The sequence below is a fragment of the Ceratotherium simum genome, chromosome 32 (assembly GCF_057802395.1).
Source record: "Ceratotherium simum simum isolate JZ-2026a chromosome 32, ASM5780239v1, whole genome shotgun sequence".
Taxonomy (NCBI): domain Eukaryota; kingdom Metazoa; phylum Chordata; class Mammalia; order Perissodactyla; family Rhinocerotidae; genus Ceratotherium; species Ceratotherium simum.
In genome coordinates this window covers 14868063-14888976 of record NC_141931.1, presented here as the reverse complement: position 1 = coordinate 14888976, position 20914 = coordinate 14868063, and the positions used below count along the sequence as shown (strand labels likewise).

The 20914-nt window shown below is 38.2% G+C and overlaps 1 protein-coding gene across 1 annotated transcript in view; it reads left to right on the top strand.

Moving 5' to 3' along the window:
- The window catches only part of PLXDC2 (plexin domain containing 2), a 430861-nt gene that overhangs the window by 156684 nt on the left and 253263 nt on the right, over nt 1-20914 (top strand). Inside the window, exon 2 of the mRNA XM_004425310.3 lies at nt 8952-9163. Within this exon, the coding sequence (XP_004425367.1) occupies nt 8952-9163 (212 nt within the window). The remainder of the gene's footprint in view (nt 1-8951; nt 9164-20914) is intronic.

Sequence of the window (20914 nt, the reverse complement as noted above, 5' to 3'; positions counted from 1 at the left end):
AGCATTGGGCCATTATGGATTCTGACCTCGCAAACTGAATATGGTCTGATGACAATGTGCAATGAGATTGAGTCTATCAGACAGCTGGCAGCCAAAATTTAATAGAAGGCCTTCAGTGATTTGCACCCGTGGCATTTGGACATCATCTTTTACACTGGCCACCATTATAACAGTTGATTCCATCTGGCCTGTTCTGGCTCAGAAGGCTCACGTTTCCCTTAGAGGGGCTATTGGCCGTGACTGGTCCTTGTTTACAGAATTTTGCATCTCCCCTCCCTGGCAGAGTCACATTTTTCATGCATTGGGACTTAGCCTTTAGTGCAGAGCCTGTATTTTAAAATCAGCCATTCCTCATGCAGGAAACAACGGTAGTTTAGAATGGCTAATGATGAATAGAAGTGTTAAGGTATTTTACCAAGTCGTTGTAGTTTTTTATTGTGCTATGGAGACTCTAACCTCTCACAACACATGAATTTTCACAAATTAAATAGTAAACCTGAAAAAAAATGTAGAATATTTAATATATGATCCCAAATAGCCTACAATATGTTAAGAAGATACTTAGCTAGCCAGTAGAATGATAGACTTTTATAGCTGGGAGGGACCATAAAGGCTATAAAGCTGCTTCCTCTCGTTTTATAGATAGCATGAGGTCACATAACTAAAAATTCCATGTGGTTTCTGGGTTTGTTATGCGATGTTTTCTACAGCAAATCACAAGGACCTTATTAAAAGATAGATTCTCAGATTTAATTAAATGCCATTTTCTCTGTTTATAGATTATTTGTAGTTTAGGATTCATGTGGAAATGAGCTTATTCCTCAAATCTGACAGATTTATCTGAAAAATCATTGGATGGCCTGAGTTCTTTGACAGTCGTCTCTTTTTTAATAAAATGGGAGGTTATTTTCACAGTAAAACAAATGCCGAAATCTACTTGAACGAATCCAATTTTTCTTCTAAATTTCTACTAGACAGTTAATAGAAAATCCTTAATTAACAAGAAGATTATTTATTTTAAAGTACTTCCCAGCCTTTCAAGATATAATAAAAACTGTAATCAATACTAATGTGTTATTACTTTCTGCCCTGTTTTCACATTAACGTTGTGTCATTTCCTCACATTAGCAGAGTCAACTTGATGGGATATTGTGTTCCTTATTTGCTTTCATATGCTGCATTGTTCACATATTTTTGTTGTTTCAAATAGCACATTTTGTCTAATTTATTATTTTTTTCCTTTAGATTGTTTCTTTGTGTCATATCACTATGCTTTGTGACATACTACTAAATTCACCCCCTGAAAGATTAATCAAAGGCAGATTAGATAGTAATTAAGACCCAGCCTCTGGATCCAGCTCTGGTTACTTTGGCAGTCTATCACTCACCCTCTCATATGCATCCATTTCCTCATATGTAAAATGGGGTAATAATAGTACATGCCAAATACACTAATGTATGCAAGTGTTTAGAACAGTGCTGACCATGTAACTAACCTTATGTGAAGGTTACTTATTATTGTTCATATTATTATTAGTAACCCACTATTAGAAGCAATGCATAAAACCCCCGTTTTATAACATTAACACAGTTTTATTTTATTCTTTCTATTTATTTTTAATACTTTAGTATTAAATTTAAATTTTATTAATGATTTCTCATAAGGCTGAACATGTTTTCCACAGGATAATTTACTATTTTTACGTATAAAATTAAAATGTCTGCCAATTACTTAATTTAATAGTTAATTAGAAGACTATTAAATTTTAAGTGTGAATTGATTCTGTGCATATTTTGGATTGAATGTTTGATTAAATTTTCCATTCTGTTTCATTTTCTGTATATATATTTTTAACTGCCTGATGTTCTTCACCAGAAAAATACCCTACAGTGACCAAGAACCCTACAATGACTCAGGAGTCAGAGAAGGCTGAGGGCAGAGAATAAGGGAGTGTACAGGGCACTTACATCTTGGCCCTAGGCCTTTATGGTTCTAAAGCTGTGTTGCCTCAGAGACTGAACTCTTATGCCTCATACTTCTAGAGTAATTCTCCACTTATTTTCCACTTTTAAGTTAAAATCATCCTTGTTTCATCTACTTTTTAGCTTTTCAATCTCACTAGGCCGTGTCCACATTCTTCAAAGACATGTGTTGTATTTCTTACTGAGTTCATTAACGGAAAAAAATTGAAATGGTGAACTGTAACCATAAGTGTTGCTAAACATCACCCAACTGGCCTGTGAGCTATTTTTGTGTCAAACTCATATCAGATAAATAGAAGCTGTTATAGATTTGCTTTCCCATAGTTTTCTCCTTCTTCTTCTCTTTTATCCAACTACTCAGAAAAATGGTTAAAATCTTAAGAATTTAGAAAAGAGATTGCACACACAATCTTTTAAGACACTGTCTCAGATGAGCAGCAACCTGGTCAATCATTCATTTACTCATCATTTGTTATTCAAAACGATACTTTGGATATTCTTATATGTCAGTATCCATGCTTATACTGATAGGACAAAAAATATAAATAAGATAGAGTCCCTGTTCTGAACCATCTCTGTGTCAAGAGTCTCCAAGGCCACTCCAGGTTTGGTGATAGGATAGGAGGACTCACAAGGCTGAGCATATAGTTGTACTCATGGCTGTGACTTATTACAGCAAAAGAATACAAAGCAAAATCTGCAGAGGGAAAAGGCACTTGGGGCAATGTCTGGGGAAACCAGGGCAAGTTTCCAAGAGCCCTCTCCAGCGGGAGCACACAGGATGTGTTTAATTCCTCCAGCAACAAGCTGTGACAACACATGTGAAATATTGTCAACCAGGGAAGTGCATTAGAAACTCAGTGTTCATGGGTTTCATTAGGAGCTGTTCACATAACCATCTTCTGTCTAGCATGTACCTAAATTCCAGACTCCCAGAAGGAAGGCAGGTGTTCAGCATAAACCATATTGTTTGTCGAAAGAGTTCAGCCACGGTGAGCCATTCTTACCAGTTAGGGAATGGCGGGAACCCTCCATAAATCTAAGTTGCCAGACACCAGCCAAGGGCCAATCTTGCAAACAGTATTTTCTAAGGACGGCAGTCTCAGACCTGCTATGTTAAGTTTTTTGTGCACAATCTCACATTCAAGTGGGGATGGGCAGAAGAGTATTTAAAGAGTCAGGTAAGAGAGTTATTGGATTATAGAAGAAAACTCAATTAGCTCTGCCTGGGGGAGTCAAGGGAGGCTTCGTTTAACAAGACAACATTTGAGCTCAATCTTCAAGGAGTTGTGAGGTTTTCCAAAGTCTGGGGTTAGGAAGGGCTTCGTAAAGGTAACTTCGTATATTTACTGCCAGTAAAGAGATTATTGAGAAGTTCTGCATGGTGGGAGCACAGGGCATGATGGAGGAGGCAGAGACAGGGGAGAGTGGTTTGAAGAAGAGCATGAAGAGTTTTCTACTTTTGTGTGTGGTAAGGAGCCATTAGAGGATTTAATCACAAGAGGGAAGTGAATAAATCTGAAACGTATCTCTGGTAGCAGATGGAGGAAAGATTGGAGAAGGAAGACTTTGAAGACAGTAAAACCAGTTAGGAGGCAAGAGATGATGATGCGACCTAAGACACCTGTGGTGGGACTAGAGTATGGAGCAGTGATCCTCAACCAAGGGGGCACAAATTATCACGTGGGTAGCTTAAAAAGAATATGATATCTATGTCCCATTCAAACCCTTTAATATCTCTCAACAAAACATTCTATATGCTTTCTCTTCCTTAGCTATCTTACTCTGTATTGCTGTCAAAACCTCCAAGTCCACTGTGTAGTCAGTTCACTATTGGACATAACCAAGGATATAACTATTTATTTAGAATTTCCTCTTCACTTCTGCAATAAATTGAGATGCAAAGCCGTATGGCAGTCTACGTTAGCCAAATAATTTCGTCTATTCCCAGATGAATCTAGCCAGTAAATCTGTTTGTGGTGAACAATCTTAATGTTTCTGCAGAGGATTCACAGGGGTGATTTGGGTCGCTTGTCAAGTGCAGATCAAAGAGCTTGTTGTGATGGGTCCTAATTACACAAGATGCACATCAATTTATTTAGTTACCTCTTAGTGGTTCAACATATATTGTGTGTATGATTTGTTTGCAAGACTCAAGAAATGGAGTTAAAGATGTTTTCTTTTTTTTTTTTGTGAGGAAGATCAGCCCTGAGCTAACATTCATGCTAAGCCTCCTCTTTTTTTATGCTGAGGAAGACCAGCTCTGAGCTAACATCTATTGCCAATCCTCCTCCTTTTTTTTTTTCCCCAAAGCCCCAGTAGATAGTTGTATGTCATAGTTGCACACCCTTCTAGTTGCTGTATGTGGGACGTGGCCTCAGCATAGCTGGACAAGCGGTGCGTCGGTGAGCGCCTAGGATCTGAACCCAGGCCGCCAGTAGCGGAGCGCGCGCCCTTAACCACTAAGCCTCAGGGCCGGCCCTAAAGATGTTTTCAACATATAACTATTAGTTAAATGCCAGGTATTGAAAGAAAATCATTAGGATAAGACACAAATATAAACATGTGCAGCCCAGCACAGCTCTCTCTCTTCCCTTTTGTTTTTATCTTAAATTATTTTATTTTATGGTATATGATGGCACAAAAGAGTCTTGCAAGGTTTGCAAAGAGTAATATGAGGATATGCATGAGTTTCTTGTTTTACTCTGAGATTAACTAGACATTATTGAATTTCATAATGATGTTTTATTTGAAATGTAATGAAGTACCTTCTTCAATCATAATTTATGTGCTATTTTAATTGAACAAAATATCTCAAGAATGTAAGATCAATGTATATATTATATATACAGAAATATGTCATTACGCTTTCTCTCCTTATATCCAAATGGGAGTCATTAGATATATTTAATGTTTCCATGAGCTATGTGATTAACAACTATAGCAAAATATGTTGCAGAAAATGATCTTTGAAGGTTTTCCATCAGTGGTTTAATTAACATACAGCGGACAGAAAGCAAACAATCTGTTCAACCAGACTCAACAAAGCTCCCTCCTGTTGCTTTCGTTTTCACTACAGCTCAAAAGGGAAAATTATATCACATATATCCCTTCATCTTGCCTCTGAATGATTCATTTTGGTGGTGATTTAAAGAATAATTTAAAATATTTTTACGCATTAGAAAGCTCATAAAATGCATAGGAATGATTTACAATGTAGATAACCAGGCTGTGGTTTTGCCAGTTTCTCGCAAGCTTTATTTCTGTAAAATATCCGTTTTTTGTTTGTTTGTTTGTTTTTTGACTTGTTTTATCTTCTCTAAAAATCATTCTGAAATGGGATCAAAATCTAAGCCAATTTCATACTTCAGTCTTGATGAACCATGTACATCTGAATTATGAGCATAGAAGAATGTTTCCTCTTTGCATGGTTGGGTAGTCTTATTTATTCATAACATAACCAGAGAAAAAGAATTAGGTTTAAAAGGCAACCAAAAGGAAATTCACGGTGGCGAGGGCCTAAAGCTCACTCAAGTCCTCAGTAGAAGGACCCGCGGGTTCTTCCTTAGATCCTGTTTACTCTATGTAAACACAATTAGAGCTAGCAAATGATGGAGTGATTGGTTTACAAAGTTTAAGGGAGCAAATTCTAGGAAGGACAAGCATGTCCATGATGGAGGCAAACCAATCAACAGCTGTAATAGCCGTTAATGTGACAGTAAAGCGAAACACTGCTAAAAATTTTTTTAAAAAAACAAAAACCACCAAAACCCCACTGCTATCTGGGGACTTACCCTTGAAAGGGCTATAGTATGCATTTTGGCTTGTTTTGTGCAGGAGGCCTACCTGTATGTTAAATTTACTTTCTCCAATAATCCTGTTCAAGGATGAGTTTGAATGTTCACTACAAAAATGAAAGTTTGACACGTTAAGCAAACTACCAAAATTTCAACTAAAGTGGTGTTAAAAGATAAAGGGAGGCATATTAAAAATTTTAAGAGTTTATCTGAGCAAAAATCTATTAGAATCAGGAGGCACCAAACCGGAAGTGCTTGTGCTCCACCAGACAGGAGTCAGGGGAGAGACTTTTGTGGAGAAAGGTGGAAGCAAAGCAAGGAAACTATTTGATTGGCTATAACTTATGCGTTTGCCTTATTTGGAAAAGGCTTGTTGGCTCTTTGTGATTGGTTGTCCTCAGGTTTTGATTTCCTAACCTTGAGGCACTTCCAGGCTAAGGTTTTGGTTTGCTTAGCAGGCTGCTAAGGTATTAGAGCCACGATCTCAGTCTAATGGCCTCCTCATTTAATTACCTTAACAGTGGGGAGTAAGGACTTTATTGTCCTTACATTTGGAAGCTCCTTTTCATTTGTTCTCTTGAGTAAGAAGGCAGAGAGAAGATGAGAAAAAGTCCTCCAGGAAGTTGAGAAACAGACTTCCTATGCAGATAGTTCCTGAATGTTGGTTATTTTGTCTGCTCCCTGCCTGTGCCAGGACCACAGGGGCTAGTGTGACCTTACTGGCCTAGGGGATCATAGAAAGTACCGTATTTTGTCTTGTGTTATAAATATCTAAGAAAATGATAAAATTAATATCAGGCAATTAATATCAATCAATAACATCCATTTTAAAGAAACCAAGAGTTGCTTTGAAATTCTGTTTAGAAGATTTCAATAAAGACTAATTCTTTGAAGTTTTAGATCTATTTTTTCTGATTTACATTATAGAGGACTGAAAAATCTCTGGTTGGAGCCGTTCCCTTTGTGTGACTTTTTAAAAAAGTTTTTATATTTAGGACTGTTTAATCTATTAACTGCATTATATTTGCTACATTTCTTATCTAGATTGACATTCTAAGAAGGATCCTGAGTAGATTTTCAATTGTTCCTACATGATTATTTGTGGTCAGATAGCCACGTCCCCTAGTACAAGGCAAATGCACCTCTCTCAAGTTGACCTAAGTTTTGTGCTAGGAGGGCTTATCTGGTTGTTATAAAACTTTATTGCTTATTTTTGTGGTAAGCTGCCTCATATATTTTTGGTAATGAGGCGGGATATATAAATAAAGCAAATAAAATTGCTTTGTGTAGCTTTGCCTAGAATCATAGGTCTTAGAGTCTGGCACATCCTCAGGAAAAGCTGTCTGCTTTTGCAGGTAAGCTATTTTCATTCCCATTTAAAATATAGGGTAACTAAAGCACAGAGACTTTTGTAAATTATGTATATCCCACGTCCAGCAAACCTGTCAGAAAGAATTTTAGCCCAGGTCTCCTGAATCCTTGTACAGTATGTCTTCCGTTACTTAATGCTGCCTAGTCTTATCATTCTTGCTCCAAAAAGACTGTCAACAATTGATTCATTCATCCATTGATTCAGTCAGTCAACAAACACTTATTGAGCACTGTTCAATGGCCAGTAGGAACACAGTGTTAAAAAAAAGAGATATTTTATGCAGTGATGACAACAATACTCATTAGGCAAACTTATTGAACATGTAATATGTGGAGCGTGGCTGGGGACAATGATTAACCCATTTTGTATGTATGTGTATGAGTTTTTTTCAGCCTTACAACAATTCTATGAATTGGCACAGTGCTACATTTCTCTGGCTCTTGGGTTCCTCTCTGTGGAGTTCTTGGCCATTTCTGTCTCCGTGGTTCTTTTAAGCTCTAATGTTCTCCGAACTCATGGAAAGGTTTAGATTGCTAACACTATGGTGTGTTTCTCTCTGAGCTGTATCCACTAAGGCATTAGAAGTGGGAGATTTTTTAAGTTCCTGGTGAAACTGAAGACTATCCTCTCCATCTAGAAGAATTTTTAGCACCTTTCTGAGTTGAAGGGGAGACATTTTAGACCATTTGCATGTGACTAGGAGCGGTAGCCTTAACTAAGTTATTAGAGTGCTAAGTAGCTACTTCACTGATATTATAAGCTACATTAAAGACATTTTGGTTTCTTGGAATCTTCTGGTATTGAGGGGAACATCACAGCTGTAATTAAATCACTGTTCTCTCAGCCCTTTATGAACCCATATCCTGCCAGTTAGAAAGGCTGTCAATTCTTATCTTTGGGTAATAGTTGCATAGAAGAGGGCTGTTCTTCTTGGTCAGAAACTGAATTTCCCATGCTTGTGGTACTTCCCCTGCTGCCCTACTGAAATGAAAGTCTAGGAGTAATGATGGAATCTAATTTTCCCTCCCGTAGTAGCAGGATGAGCTGGGTCAGCAAGGCCAGTCCCTGCAGATGGCTTTAAAATACCTTTGTGATTTGATCTCCTTCCTTCCTATCCATTTCTCTAAGTGCCCATCACTGTCATCCTTTACCACGCTGACAAGATTCCAAGGTGAGAACAGCACAAATGAACACGAGCGTGTGTGATGCCTCCTGAGGGTGTTGTTTATTAAATGAGTTAGGCAATGGAGCAAGTCTGACTTGTGAGCTACAAGGTAGGTTAGCATATTTACGTGAAGATCATTCCGTATGGTATTTAACCCGTTCAAATACATCGTTGTCTCTTTGCTGCCCAGCATAACTCAAATGAAACGAATATAACCTCACAAGTTAATAATGTCTGACGTCTATTTTCAAATGTGCTGGAAATCACTTGGTTTCATTCCTTTGTTTGGATTGTAGCTTGTTTCCTCAGACGACGAGGGAATGTTTATGAAGTGTGTGCATGGTGGGCGGGGAGGGAAGAGAATAAAAATGCATTGCTTCAGGGCTGCACATCTGTTTTAGGGACTCTGCTGGATCTGCACATTAACCATTGTCATGACTTACGGTGTGTCCTAAAATTGCATTCTACGCAGAGATGTTCATACCAACTCAAAATATTACAATTAAACAGATTTCACTGTTATGAGTGAGTTTCCTATTTTCATGACTCGCAGAATTCATTTTTTGCTCTAGTAGGGGACATGTGTGTGATTCATAACAAGTGGAACTCATTATTTTATTTGTTTTTCAAACAGATTGGCAGTATCAAGTTGCGCAGGCCTTCCGGCAAACAGAAGAGGAGGTGGATGTGGACTCACACGCATTCAGCCATCGGTGGAAAAGGAACTTGGATTCTCTCAAGGCAGTAGACTCGAACCGAGCAAGCCTGGACCAAGACTCCCCAGAGCCCAGAGGCTTCACGGACCTGCTACTGGACGATGGGCAGGACAACGCCACCCAGATTGAGGTAGCTAAATAATCTGGGTAATAGAAATGGAGTAATGAATATATTTCTTGTAAGGCACCCAACTTCCACATATATATAAGCTATCCCTCCAGCTCAAGCCAGAGCTTTTGGACTTTTTTGTAAGGATCAATTTAATTCATTATATTAATCATTCATTAACACATAATTAATTTGTTAATGATTCAGTAATTCAATAAAAAATAATTATAATTCTATTAAATAAATAATAGCTAAGCCATTGAATCACAAATTCATGTACTCAGGAAACAGACAAACATGGGCTTGGTGTGGTGATGACAGTGAGGGGACACAAAGACGAATACAATACAGCATCTGCCTGCAAGGAATTCATTGTGCAAGGGGGTCTAAACGCCATAACAAATCATCTCTATGCTGTGTGATATGTACAAAAAACTATACAGGCTGTAGCGTGGCGTGGAGGAGGGAGTGATCAATCCTGCTTGGGTTTGGGGGGGGTTTGTCAGAGAGGCTTGGCTGAGGAGCGGCCATTTAGGCAGTGACTTGGCAGATTGAGAGGAGTTCACCCCCTTGATAACCTGTCGGTGGTAAGAGAGAAGATTCCTGGCAGAGCGAATTGCATCTGCCATGGCTGCGTCTTAGAATGGCATGGCATGCTGTGGAGTCTCGTGGGGTGACCAACTGTCTCAGTTTGCCCGAGACTGAGGGGTTTCCTGGGGTGTGGGATTTTCAGTGATAAAAGTGGGGCAGTTCTGGGCAAAGTGGGATGGTTGGTCACTCTTTCACTGTTAGTAATTGTTTGTTATGGTTGGAGCCATGAAGTAGAAGGAGAAGGATGGTTGGAGATTGGTTTGGTGAGTATGGAAGTTTGCTGAGGGCACAGTTCAGGCAGATTTTAGGGTCTCCCAGAGGCCTCAAGGGTGGTTTTACATTGCTTAAGTTTCCATTGTCCTTAGCATTACAAATCATAGAACATGATCTTGTTAGTACACTAGGTATAATAGAAAATAACAGGTAAAGCTTATGGAAATAAGTGAAAACCACCTGAATGATAATAAACAGGCAATTTATTCAGTTTGCTTTGGCAAGGGAGTCAGCCACCATCACTTGCCTTTGGCAGAGCCTCAAATGCAGGCAGGGGAGGGGGGAAGGTTTTCTGTTACAAAAAGAGAAGGCTCAGGTAAGCTCTGAGGGGAGGTTGTTAGCATGGAGAAGCTGGAGGTGGGCTAATTAGAAGCAGAGCATCTCACATGATTGGTTTAGGGGGCATGTTTGGCTTTCTACGATTGGTCCTAAGTTGAATGCAGGAACAAAAAATAGGGAAACGGTCAGTTATTAACCAAGTGCTTCCATTCCGGGCTGATTAGTACTGATATTGTGTTTTGGCTTCCTGGACTGGTTACTGTAGAGGTTGGTGTTGCAGTTCTGTTGTCATCTATGGCTTGGCAGTTCTCCATTTGTATATTCTCTTTCAATCTGAAGTTGTAGTTTCTACTTTTTCCCAGGCGACAGGCTTATAATTTTTTAGAAGCAGGCAGCATTCTTTGTACTGCCCTGAAATAGTCATTATTTGGAAAAAGAGCTCAACTGCATGAAACAGATACTATATAGTTCACAAAGAGTATCAAGGCATCATTTTGTTCCATCACAGTGAGAGGAATCTTCAGAAGATCTGAGGCATAGGCCATTGGGATTCTGTGTATGTGAGAAGCTCAGCAATTTTCAAAACCCCTCCACATCTCCTTAGCTAGTTAGTGACTCTGGCGGTCCCCAGCTGCCCCAGCCAGGCCCCTGAACAGGCAGCAGGGGATGTGCCAGGAGCAGAAGTCACATAATATCTATAAGAGGCTATTCTGACTCCTGCAGAGTGCCTGCTATTTTGGCAACAATGTTGTTATAGCAACTCGGAGTAGGCAACGTAATTTTTCCCTGAGCAGCTCTTTAGCTAGGGTACAGCATAAAGAAAGGAGATCGGAACAGAAGCAGAGGTGTTTACTCTCTGCCCAGAACTAGTACCCTGCTGAGATTAAAAGGGGAGAACACAGATTCCTAGAACTGTGTGATCTAGATGCAGGATGCTGAATTTTCCTGATCACTTGTAAAATAGAAAATTCTATTGCTCAGGGATCCAGGGATGTATGGACACTCCTTAAAATACAGTCCCAGTCATTATGATAGCTGTGATTTTGTTATTCAGCCAATTGCTTTCTTCTCTACCTTGACAGAGGGAGACCACATAATGTCGGTGGTTTTTAATCAGTAAAAAGAGGGAGGAAGGATGGGTCAGGGAGCTATTTGCTGGGTACTCACTGGGTGCTGAGATCTACCAGGTACTGTATGGATATCATCTTGCTTAGTTCTTCCATCAGCCTAGTGAGGTTTGCATCCCTGGGTTTACTGAATAATCTCAGTGACTTTTACATAAGGGCAATTTCAGATATAGGGTTAGTGTTTTTTCCTAAGATCTCCCATTAATGAGTAAACAGGCTGGTATTCAAAGCCAGGCCTGCCCAGCTCCCAAGGTTTGTCGTTTCTACTTGACTTTGCTTCCTCTAACATAAGGACAGGTCAATGGCATTTTGATTATGTAATGATTTTGGACAGTGGCAGCACCTGAACATCGAAGTGAGAGTAAATTTCGGTTTCAGTTTGGCTGGAAGGGGTCTTGTCTTGAAGCTAGATTTGCATAACAAGCAGACTGCTTTTTTTTTTTTTTGAAAGTTTATTTATTTTGATAGGGTTCTGGGGATTGATGGAGATTATTGGGGATCTAAGTTCCCATAAGTCGCTTCTTGGCACCACCACCAGTTTGGGAAACAAAAGCCCACATCTGAAACTTCTCTGCAAAGTTTATTTATCCTGGCCCTTGAAATAGTAATTTTGCACACTGTTGCATCTCTTTTGGGGAAAATACTTTTGTCTGATTGAGTTAAACGGGAATAAGAAAGAAAGGAACCAAATGGATATAGAGTGACTACTCTGTGCTGGGCATTGTGACAAGATCTTTCTTATCTTTTAGGAATAAGCATTTTGATTTATAATGCTTAATACAAGCAATGATCATGAAAGACTATGTGTGCTTTTTCCTTTAGATGCTTCCAAAGTCGGTGTCAGGAATCGGAATTATTTTGCCCGAGAGCCCTGGCTGTAGTAGCTATTAAAATAATTTGTATCCCACTGAGACTAAAACTACCCAGAATGGCATTCCTGTGCATGTTCTCTTCACTTCTGCCATCGTCTAGACTTTATGTCCCACTTTCACTAAACAAAGCCAAAAACAAAAGGCAATAGCATATTTACTATTTTGGCACAAATTCATTATGAAACAAAGACTGTTACTCTTCTAAACTGGTGGCAGTATTTTTTCTGGCTCTGCACAAGAACAGATAATGGAGGGATTGTAAAGCTTAGTATCCCAGTTAAAGAATTCTTGCAATAGAAGTTTTTTGTTGTTGTCCTTTTCTTTTTAAGTATTCTTCGCATTAAGATATAAAGATGTTTCGAAACCAGTTGTATTTCCTGTTGAATAAGCAGGGACGTAACAGTTAGCAAATGCCACTGTTGATCTGAATGTTGATTTATATGAGACCTTTCTTCTTGTATTTGCTTTATTCCTGTGGACACGTAACCACTTAGCCAAGCAAGAAGAAAAGTGCTTTCTTCTGATTAGTAGGTATTTAAATTGAGGTGTCATAAAACAGTCATTAGTATGCTACTTTTTGTAACTGTTTGGGGAATATAAGGGCTTCCAGGACTTTCAGGTGAGGTTGAAGTCCGTTCTTGATTCAGCCTTGTGTGAGCAGCCTTCAGTGAATCCTGGGCCCCGGGGACACACACATGGACGAGCAGCGTGTGTATCTTCACCTCACTGCTGGCTGCCCTCCCATTTCCTGGCACAGAGTGTTCTAGCAGCATTAGTGGTGCCTTATAGAATGGAGAGGGGCTGAGCAGTGTTTCATGAGAATTACTGATTTTCACAAAGCTCCATTTTACCAGCCTAGTCCTGTGGATGATATCGGTACCTCGCAGTTCTTCACTTTACAGAAATCGGTTTCAAATTCCTTTCTAAAACACTGAACCAAATACGTGGTTTTTACCACTTATTCACATGCGGTTTTGGGAACATCATATTCCCTCTCTTGGGACAATGAAAGTGTTTCTGAAAAGGATTATCAAGTGTGATTTTTTTTGCCTTGATTCAAAAGTATCTGGATGACTTGAAGAAGGGAAGATTTAAAAACAGGACTTGTGGGTCATGTAGGTGTAGCTTCATGATCCAAACTGATCCAGAAACTGTGAGCTTGATCTGTGCCTCTCAGGTGATGCAGATGTGGCAAGACCACAAGCCACACTTTGAATTGCAAGGAGTTAGACCACAAAGAAGATTTGGCTATTGGTTTTGAGGATATAAATGTTGTGAAACATCTTAAATTAAATTTAGTTGTCCTCCAACAGCATGTCTTGTGGATTTCTCATTCTGGTACCAAATTATAAATTGCAGGTGATATCCAGCAATTGTTGCATCATCTAGGTTCACATTAAAGCTCTTATCTGAGGAAGGTGCAATCGAGAATTGTTAGCAAATGTGTGTAATAAATGCAGCTAAAAACTAGAGATCAACCGTTTTTCTCCTAAATGCATATGTAAAAACTCTGTTTGATCTTCTGCTGTGGCATACATTGGCAATTGTGTCTGCATCTTATTTCTACAAATTGTACAATATGTTTCTTTAAAAAGTTAGCAATAGCTAATTGCTGCAATAAGGTTGTTGTGTGTGTTCTAATATTTTATTGCAGTCCATTACTAGGTAATCTATTTGAAAGGAAAGAAGTCACTGACAAATGCTTAATCTAAAAAGAGTGTGGTTGCTTTGTTGATTATTTTACAAAGAAAAAGGCAAATTCCATAACGTTCCATGTGGGCAGAGTGTCCATGGTATGTTTTCAGTATGGGGACTACATCAGAATATTCTTAGATAATGAAAATTGTACTGCTTATGTGTCTCAAGCCTAAATAAGCTTTCTCCATTTCAGAGATCTGACAATAACAATAATGAATACAAATATAGGGTAGTAATAAGACGCATCATCCCATTTCACAGAAATAGAGTAATGAAAATTTTCAGAATATTGCTGTGGTAATTCTTTCCTCAGGCTGCTATTCTGCTCAGTGAAGTCATAGGACAGACTATTTATATATGAGAAGAATGTGATAATGCAGATTTGTGACATTTTTCAAAAGAAATAAAAGTACCACCTGATAATGAACAGCTCTGTTACTATATTTATTATAAATGTGAAAAGCTGGTGTAGATTTTTTTAATGAAGCATTTCCACTTTAGGGGATCTTAAACTTGCAGAAGCATCCGTATGTCGTTGCTGAATCCAAAAGCTGTGCAAAGAGAATACTAAGATTAATCCTGAAGAAACACACTTATTTGACTCAAGAGTGAATTGAAGTTTTCCAAATGCATGTAGGTGTCAGATTGGTTTCCACAAAAGAAGAGAAAGAAAGCATTGTGAGGACATGCGATTGAAAAGGAGGAATAATACTGTGTAGGTTAATCAGTAGCCAGAGGGAGCCCTTATTCCGTAGAGAGCCAGGATTAATGTAGTGACAAGGTGTCACTAAACCAAGTCATGGAGAGAGTTAGAAGATAGCCAAGCATCAAGGTATTTCTAGACAGTTTCGCACAGATAAGCAGGGGCAAGACTTTAAACTTCCTTTTATACTATGGGTCTTAGACTGTTCGGGCTGCTATAACAAAAATACCATAGACTGGGTGGCTTAAACAACAAACGTTTATTTCTCACAGTTCTCCAGGCTGGGAAGTCCAAGATCAAGGAGCTGTCAGATTTGGTGTCTGATGAGAGCACACTTCCTGTTCATAGACAGCTATCCTTCTGCTGTGTCCTCATGTACTGAAGGGGCTAGAAAGCTCTCTGGGGTCTCTTTCATAAGAGCACTAATCCCTTTTATGGGGCCTCCACCCTCATGACCTAATCACTTCCCAGAGGCCCTACTTCCTGATACCATCACGTTGGCCTTTAGGATTTCAACATATGAATTTGGAGGGATATAAACATTCAGTTCTAAAGTGTTTGGGATTTATCAGGAAGGTATGTAGAAGCCACTGGAACATTTTAAAGAGGCAAAGGCAAGATGGTATTGATGCTCCTAAAATATTGCTATAGGGTACTGAGTGGGGATTGGAACAGACAGCCCAAATCTAGGAATGGAAAGATGAATTAAATTTAGGTGAGAATTGTTGTGGAGTGCCATGAGATAGTGGTTAGGGGAAAGGCTATGGATAAGCATATGAATTTCAGGAATATTTAGATTTCTAATTGTTAACTTACATTAACTGCTATGACCAAAGATTTGCCCAAACTTCGGGTTCTTGCTTGACTCTGAGGGTTCATTGCAAATCCTTATCATTGCCTTCCCCAAGATAGAGGCCTGCTACAACCTTGAAAGCACCCATCTCATGTGGGTTGGGAATTGGCCTCATTTCTTCAACTCTGTATCACCAAAGGTAGTATGTTCGCTGACAACAAATCTGTCTCAATTTCTTCTGTTTTGTCAAAGATTGTCAGAGAGCACATAGTTTTAAACTTCTGATTTGATCCCATTCACTTTCTTTTAGAATATTGATGAGGATTTCTAGTTTTCAAAGAAGAAAATGCACTGAAAATTGTAAATCAGGCAGAACTTATCTATAATTATTGCTCATCCTCTAAATAGATGAGGATTAAAATAGAGTGTCATATATCATGCTCAATTATAGATTATTCTTAGCTTGACATGTCAGTTCTTTATTGAAACAAAAATGGAAAAAGATCCATAACTGTCCTTCAAAGAGTTCTGTACAGAATAACTGAATTCGCTCTATGGTGCATCACTGTTAGCTGATTGAGTTTACTTACAGTAATGGCATGGAAATAGTCTTCAGAGTGATGCATACAGGTTGTAAAATTATTAAGTGTGTTAGTCATGTAATTTATTTGTGGAACAAGAATGTTTCAGAGTGAATAAAATTCTTGCATTCTCCATGTACAACAAGAAATATTATATTTAACTTCCCCCCCACCAGGACTCTGAGATAAATTCTAAGAATATTGCACTGAGTTTTTCCTACCTCAGTCTCCTAGCTGTTGATGAGGACCTTGTTACAGCCTCTGCTTCTCTTTGCATTAACTAGTGGTGGTGATAGGGAACTTCTAAGATAGGGAACACCAGGTAACTCTTAACCACTTGAATTTCTATTCTATCATCTTGCAATCTTATTTTCTTCTTTGCCCAGACTAACTTCCAACAGGACATTTAAAATACACTTTTATACAAATTGTTATTTTCAATATCAAAAATTATAGTACAGCTCAATGTTATAGGTCTAGTTCTTTAGCTAATTGATTTTTAAAAATCATGCTGAGAAAGCAGATTAATTGTTTTGGAAGTCCAGAATGTGTTCAGTCTTTATATGTTAAGCAAAGTGCTCAGGGTGAAGGAGCCAGTAGCCACGAAGTACAGGCTGGAACTCAGGAGCAGAAAAGCCAGCAGATGCTCGAGTCGCCCATTCTGCAGCCAGGGGAGAGGTGTCCCACAGTGAGACAGTGCTCCCGGGAGGGATATGTCCTGTTGCTTTCCCTCTTTATTGGGCAAGCACGAGGGGAGATTGCACAGGACAAATAAGAATTTGAGGGTCAAGCACCAAGCAGTCCAGGCTTAGCTGCCAGCAGTTTATGAAGTACTAGAAAGCATCATCTCCCAGCACCTGAGTTGGGGTTACCAGGTCCCATGGAATGTTGAATTCAGGCTCAGCCCATCTCCTTGCAGGGATCACAACCTATCTCCTCAGCTATCTGGTTTCTGGGCAAAAAAGAGAGAGATTCTGGGGTCCTTCACTAGACACTCCCATTCTATACTAACGGATTATGCCTTAAGAACTAGTTTTGACTGTGATTTTTTTTCAGAATCAAAAACAGAATAATAAAGTGATTGCAGCTCAAAGACTAAATAGGTCCGAGTTGGCACAGGAATGCCAATAGCATGATTTGTATTACTGCTTCTGGGAGAGTATTGGAGCCACTACTTATTTCCGTGAAGATTTATAATCTAATGAATCTGCCAGACCCTATGATATGAACTTAGTTTTTAGAAACACTGGTACCAATACCAATACCAAATCACACCAAGTCTTTGCCATTCATTTCATCTAACAAGTTAATGAGCACTCTACAATTTAGCACCAATTCATTGAAAAAACAAAGAATATAGGCCTCTGATAAACAATGATGTTCTGTAATTTTATGTAGCACCGAAAAGTTTCCATAGATGTTTGTCGAAGATATCTCATGTATCTGCCAAATAGTGTGACTTAGATGGAAACCCTACACATAAGTCTACACATAAGTGGGCCATTACAAAAATAGGAGACATTTAAAATTTTCTGATTATTTAAACTTAAGGTATGAAAAATTGTATTTCTATTTTTAAGCAATAATGTATAATATACTTTGCTAAGTGTTCAGAAGACTTGTACTTCTCTTTGCATTTCTGAAGCAGCTTTAAGGTAGATAAGGGTCTCTTTATAACAAAGCAAGTACACGTATATTCACATTCATTGCTTTGCATTTGTCATAAAGAAAGTTGCTAATGTGCCACTGTCTACTCTACTAAGGAAGGCATGAAATATCCGAAGGTCCTTTTAAGAAAGGGTGGTAACATTCAGAATGAAAAGAGACAGCTTTAATTTTCTTTTTATGTACCCCTGAAAGAAAACCTTTCTGTTCATGCCCTAGCAGTGCATAGATGTCCAAATCTGTCCAGAAACCAGAGAAGAACTGACCCTTTGCAACCCTTGGGAACAGTTGTTTTGAGCTGTTTTCTAGATGATCTTTCAAGCCCGAGCTATTAACTTGAAATAATCGTTTGGAATCCATGGCTCTGAATTGAATGAATGGATTAAACGCTGCTGAAACTATTTCTCTTTTACAAGTAATTTCTAGCTCTTTTGTAAACTTCATATAATTACTCAACCTCTAGCTTAAAGAGCAAAACTACGGAAAACACTAACATTCACCTTTTAGACAATTTCTCTATCAATCATCTGTCTATATTATAATGTATTCACAGTGCTGATCCTACTTGTGGCAGAAGGAATTTGGAAGGAAACTTGCAAAGTGAATTTCTATCTGTTTAGTTTAAAATTTTCACTTAGTCACAGTACCTTATATTAAGGAAGTTTTTTAGGTACTTCCAAAACTAAAAATATTTCATCTAATGATAGGATTTTCTAATTAAAAGTAATGCTGCCTAACCTTTTAGAGTTTCATAATTCTAGTCTGGAAAATTTTGTAGTTTTCAAAGATGAATTCAATGATTTGTGATTCTCAGATTGGTTTTTTCTAAGAAAATTTTACATTGTAATATTCTCCAATTTTCTTAGGTTATAGTGCTTTGCTCAGTGTTCATATGTGAACACAAATCTTTACCTGTTCTGTCATTTAAAACTAATTTGGAATAAAAGATCTGAAAATATTTACAAGGAACACTAACAAACCTTCCCAAAGAACTTAAAATAGTTCATTTAATCTGTCCATTGTAAATAGTATTGTAGAAATGATCTGTTATCTTGAAAGCCAGGCATAAACAATCATTTTCTCTTTCTTAAATACCAGTTGAGCAAAGAATGACTTGTGATCTTTCTCTTTCTATGGAGTAATCAGATATCGCTTTATTATTTTTACAAGTGAATGGGGTTAATCTTTACCATAATAGAAGAGTGTCATATTCAAATGAAAAAAAAGCAATTCAAAGAGTAAGAAAACAACTTTATGAATAAATATAGAAATGAGACAGACCAAAATAATAAGTATTCACTGAAATTTTTTTCACATTACTAATTGGCGATAGTAAAATTATATTCTAAAGGTAAACAAACTTTTTGACAAATCTTTGTATATTATTGTTTCTCAAAAACTCTGTGGAGAGTAATGTTTTCCATCCATAAACCTAAGGAAATAAAATAATCAGTACATTCAAAAGCCCCCCTTCTTCCCTTTTGCCAACAGCCCATCCGACATGACTCTGTTTATGGCAGAAGACTTACTGGTCCACAAAGAGCTTAACTGGAAATCAAATCACTTTTGCCATGATGGTCAAAATGTTATTTTGCCTCATTGAATGGATTCGCTACGGTCTGAGCAGATTTCGAATGTATTTGACATGCTTTGTTCAGGTAGTTTCATTGCTAAACAGCCATAGCTGCCACTTCAAGGATTTTTTTAAAATTTTGCTTTGTAAAGGTGTATTTCTTATCTTGTTATTAAAAAGAAAATTGGTATATTCTGCATATAATCAAAGTTATTTGCATAGAAGTACAAAGGAAAAAAACTTCACATTTGTATCTTAAGAAAAATGTTTAAACATCTTCAAAGGGAGCTATTTTTTCTTTTAGTTGGTGATTGCTTGTGAATGCAAATTACAGTAACTGGTAAATGACTGTGGGACTGTTCTCCCTGATATTCTGTTGACTTTTCAAATGTTGGTAATAAAGGATCTAGGAAGAGGAAATGATTTCCAACTTTGAAACAGACCCTGAAACAAAGCAACGAGTGAGTTCACAGCACAGAAGCAGAATCTGGGACAAACATTAATTTTCTCACTTCGCTCCTTTTTATTCTAGCAATGCTTTCTACCAGTGAGCTTCTCTCTGCTCAACAGCCACCATACCAATGTGTCATTGTCTTCCTTTGGGCTGCAGTTGCAAAATTAAAACCGAAGAACTTGGCATTGTAGGTAGTGGTTTTAAAAATCTTTTCGTGTAGACAAGGTTCCTATATACTAGAGATTTCTTTTCAAAGACTATAAATAGAAATTTTGGTAATTTGTAGGTGTATGTCTGTGTGTGTATCTATGTATGTTTGTGTGTGCATGCTTTGTGTGTACATCATTCCTAATAATTGTAAATAAAAATTACCTCTGTGGGGGAAAATAAATGGTGCCTTGGGTGGCCCTTTCTATCTTACGCTTAGTTTACACTTGAATTAGATGTCTTATTTCCCTAACAACACAACCAGCATGTTTTTCTCGTGGGGACAACAATACAAATTAAACAGCTACGTGGAGGACTGGCCAAAACTCCCTTTTGCTTCAGTGAATGCCTTAAGCTTTAAATATGCTCTTTAGATTGTGGCTCTGGACGATAAGGAGGAGACAGTGAAAGGAATTAAAGCATAATGGATTTTTTTAAATAATGGGGAACAGAAATTAGCAAAACTGGAAAGGAGGTAAAATGGTAGACTCAAGGCGCTGGGACAGTTCAAATGAGGTTCTCCAGTTCTCTCTCCTTCATTTCACCCCTTCCAGCTCACGCACACAAACCCCTGTGTGCATTATTATTCACCTGGGTCTGCCTCAATCATTGTGGTCCCTCTTCTTCCTTAGTGGTAAATTTGCCTTCTCAACCAAGTATTTCTCCTGACTAGCAGTTCACATACTAGTGTCGTCTGAAACCATTCTTTCATGTCTCCATTACTGCAAAGCCATGGGAGAAATATGAAGGAGATTCTCTTCTAGAGTGAGAGAAAGTGCCTCTCTGTTTAAAGCAGGGTTTGACAAATGAAACTCTATGGGTATCACTCCAAACCACATAGCCGTGAAATGACTGGACTATTTCAAAATACCAGATCTAGGGAACTCTTAACTCAGATTACAGCCTCTGTGAGGAGCGAAACAATGCCGGGTACTTTGTAGATGTTTATAAGGCAT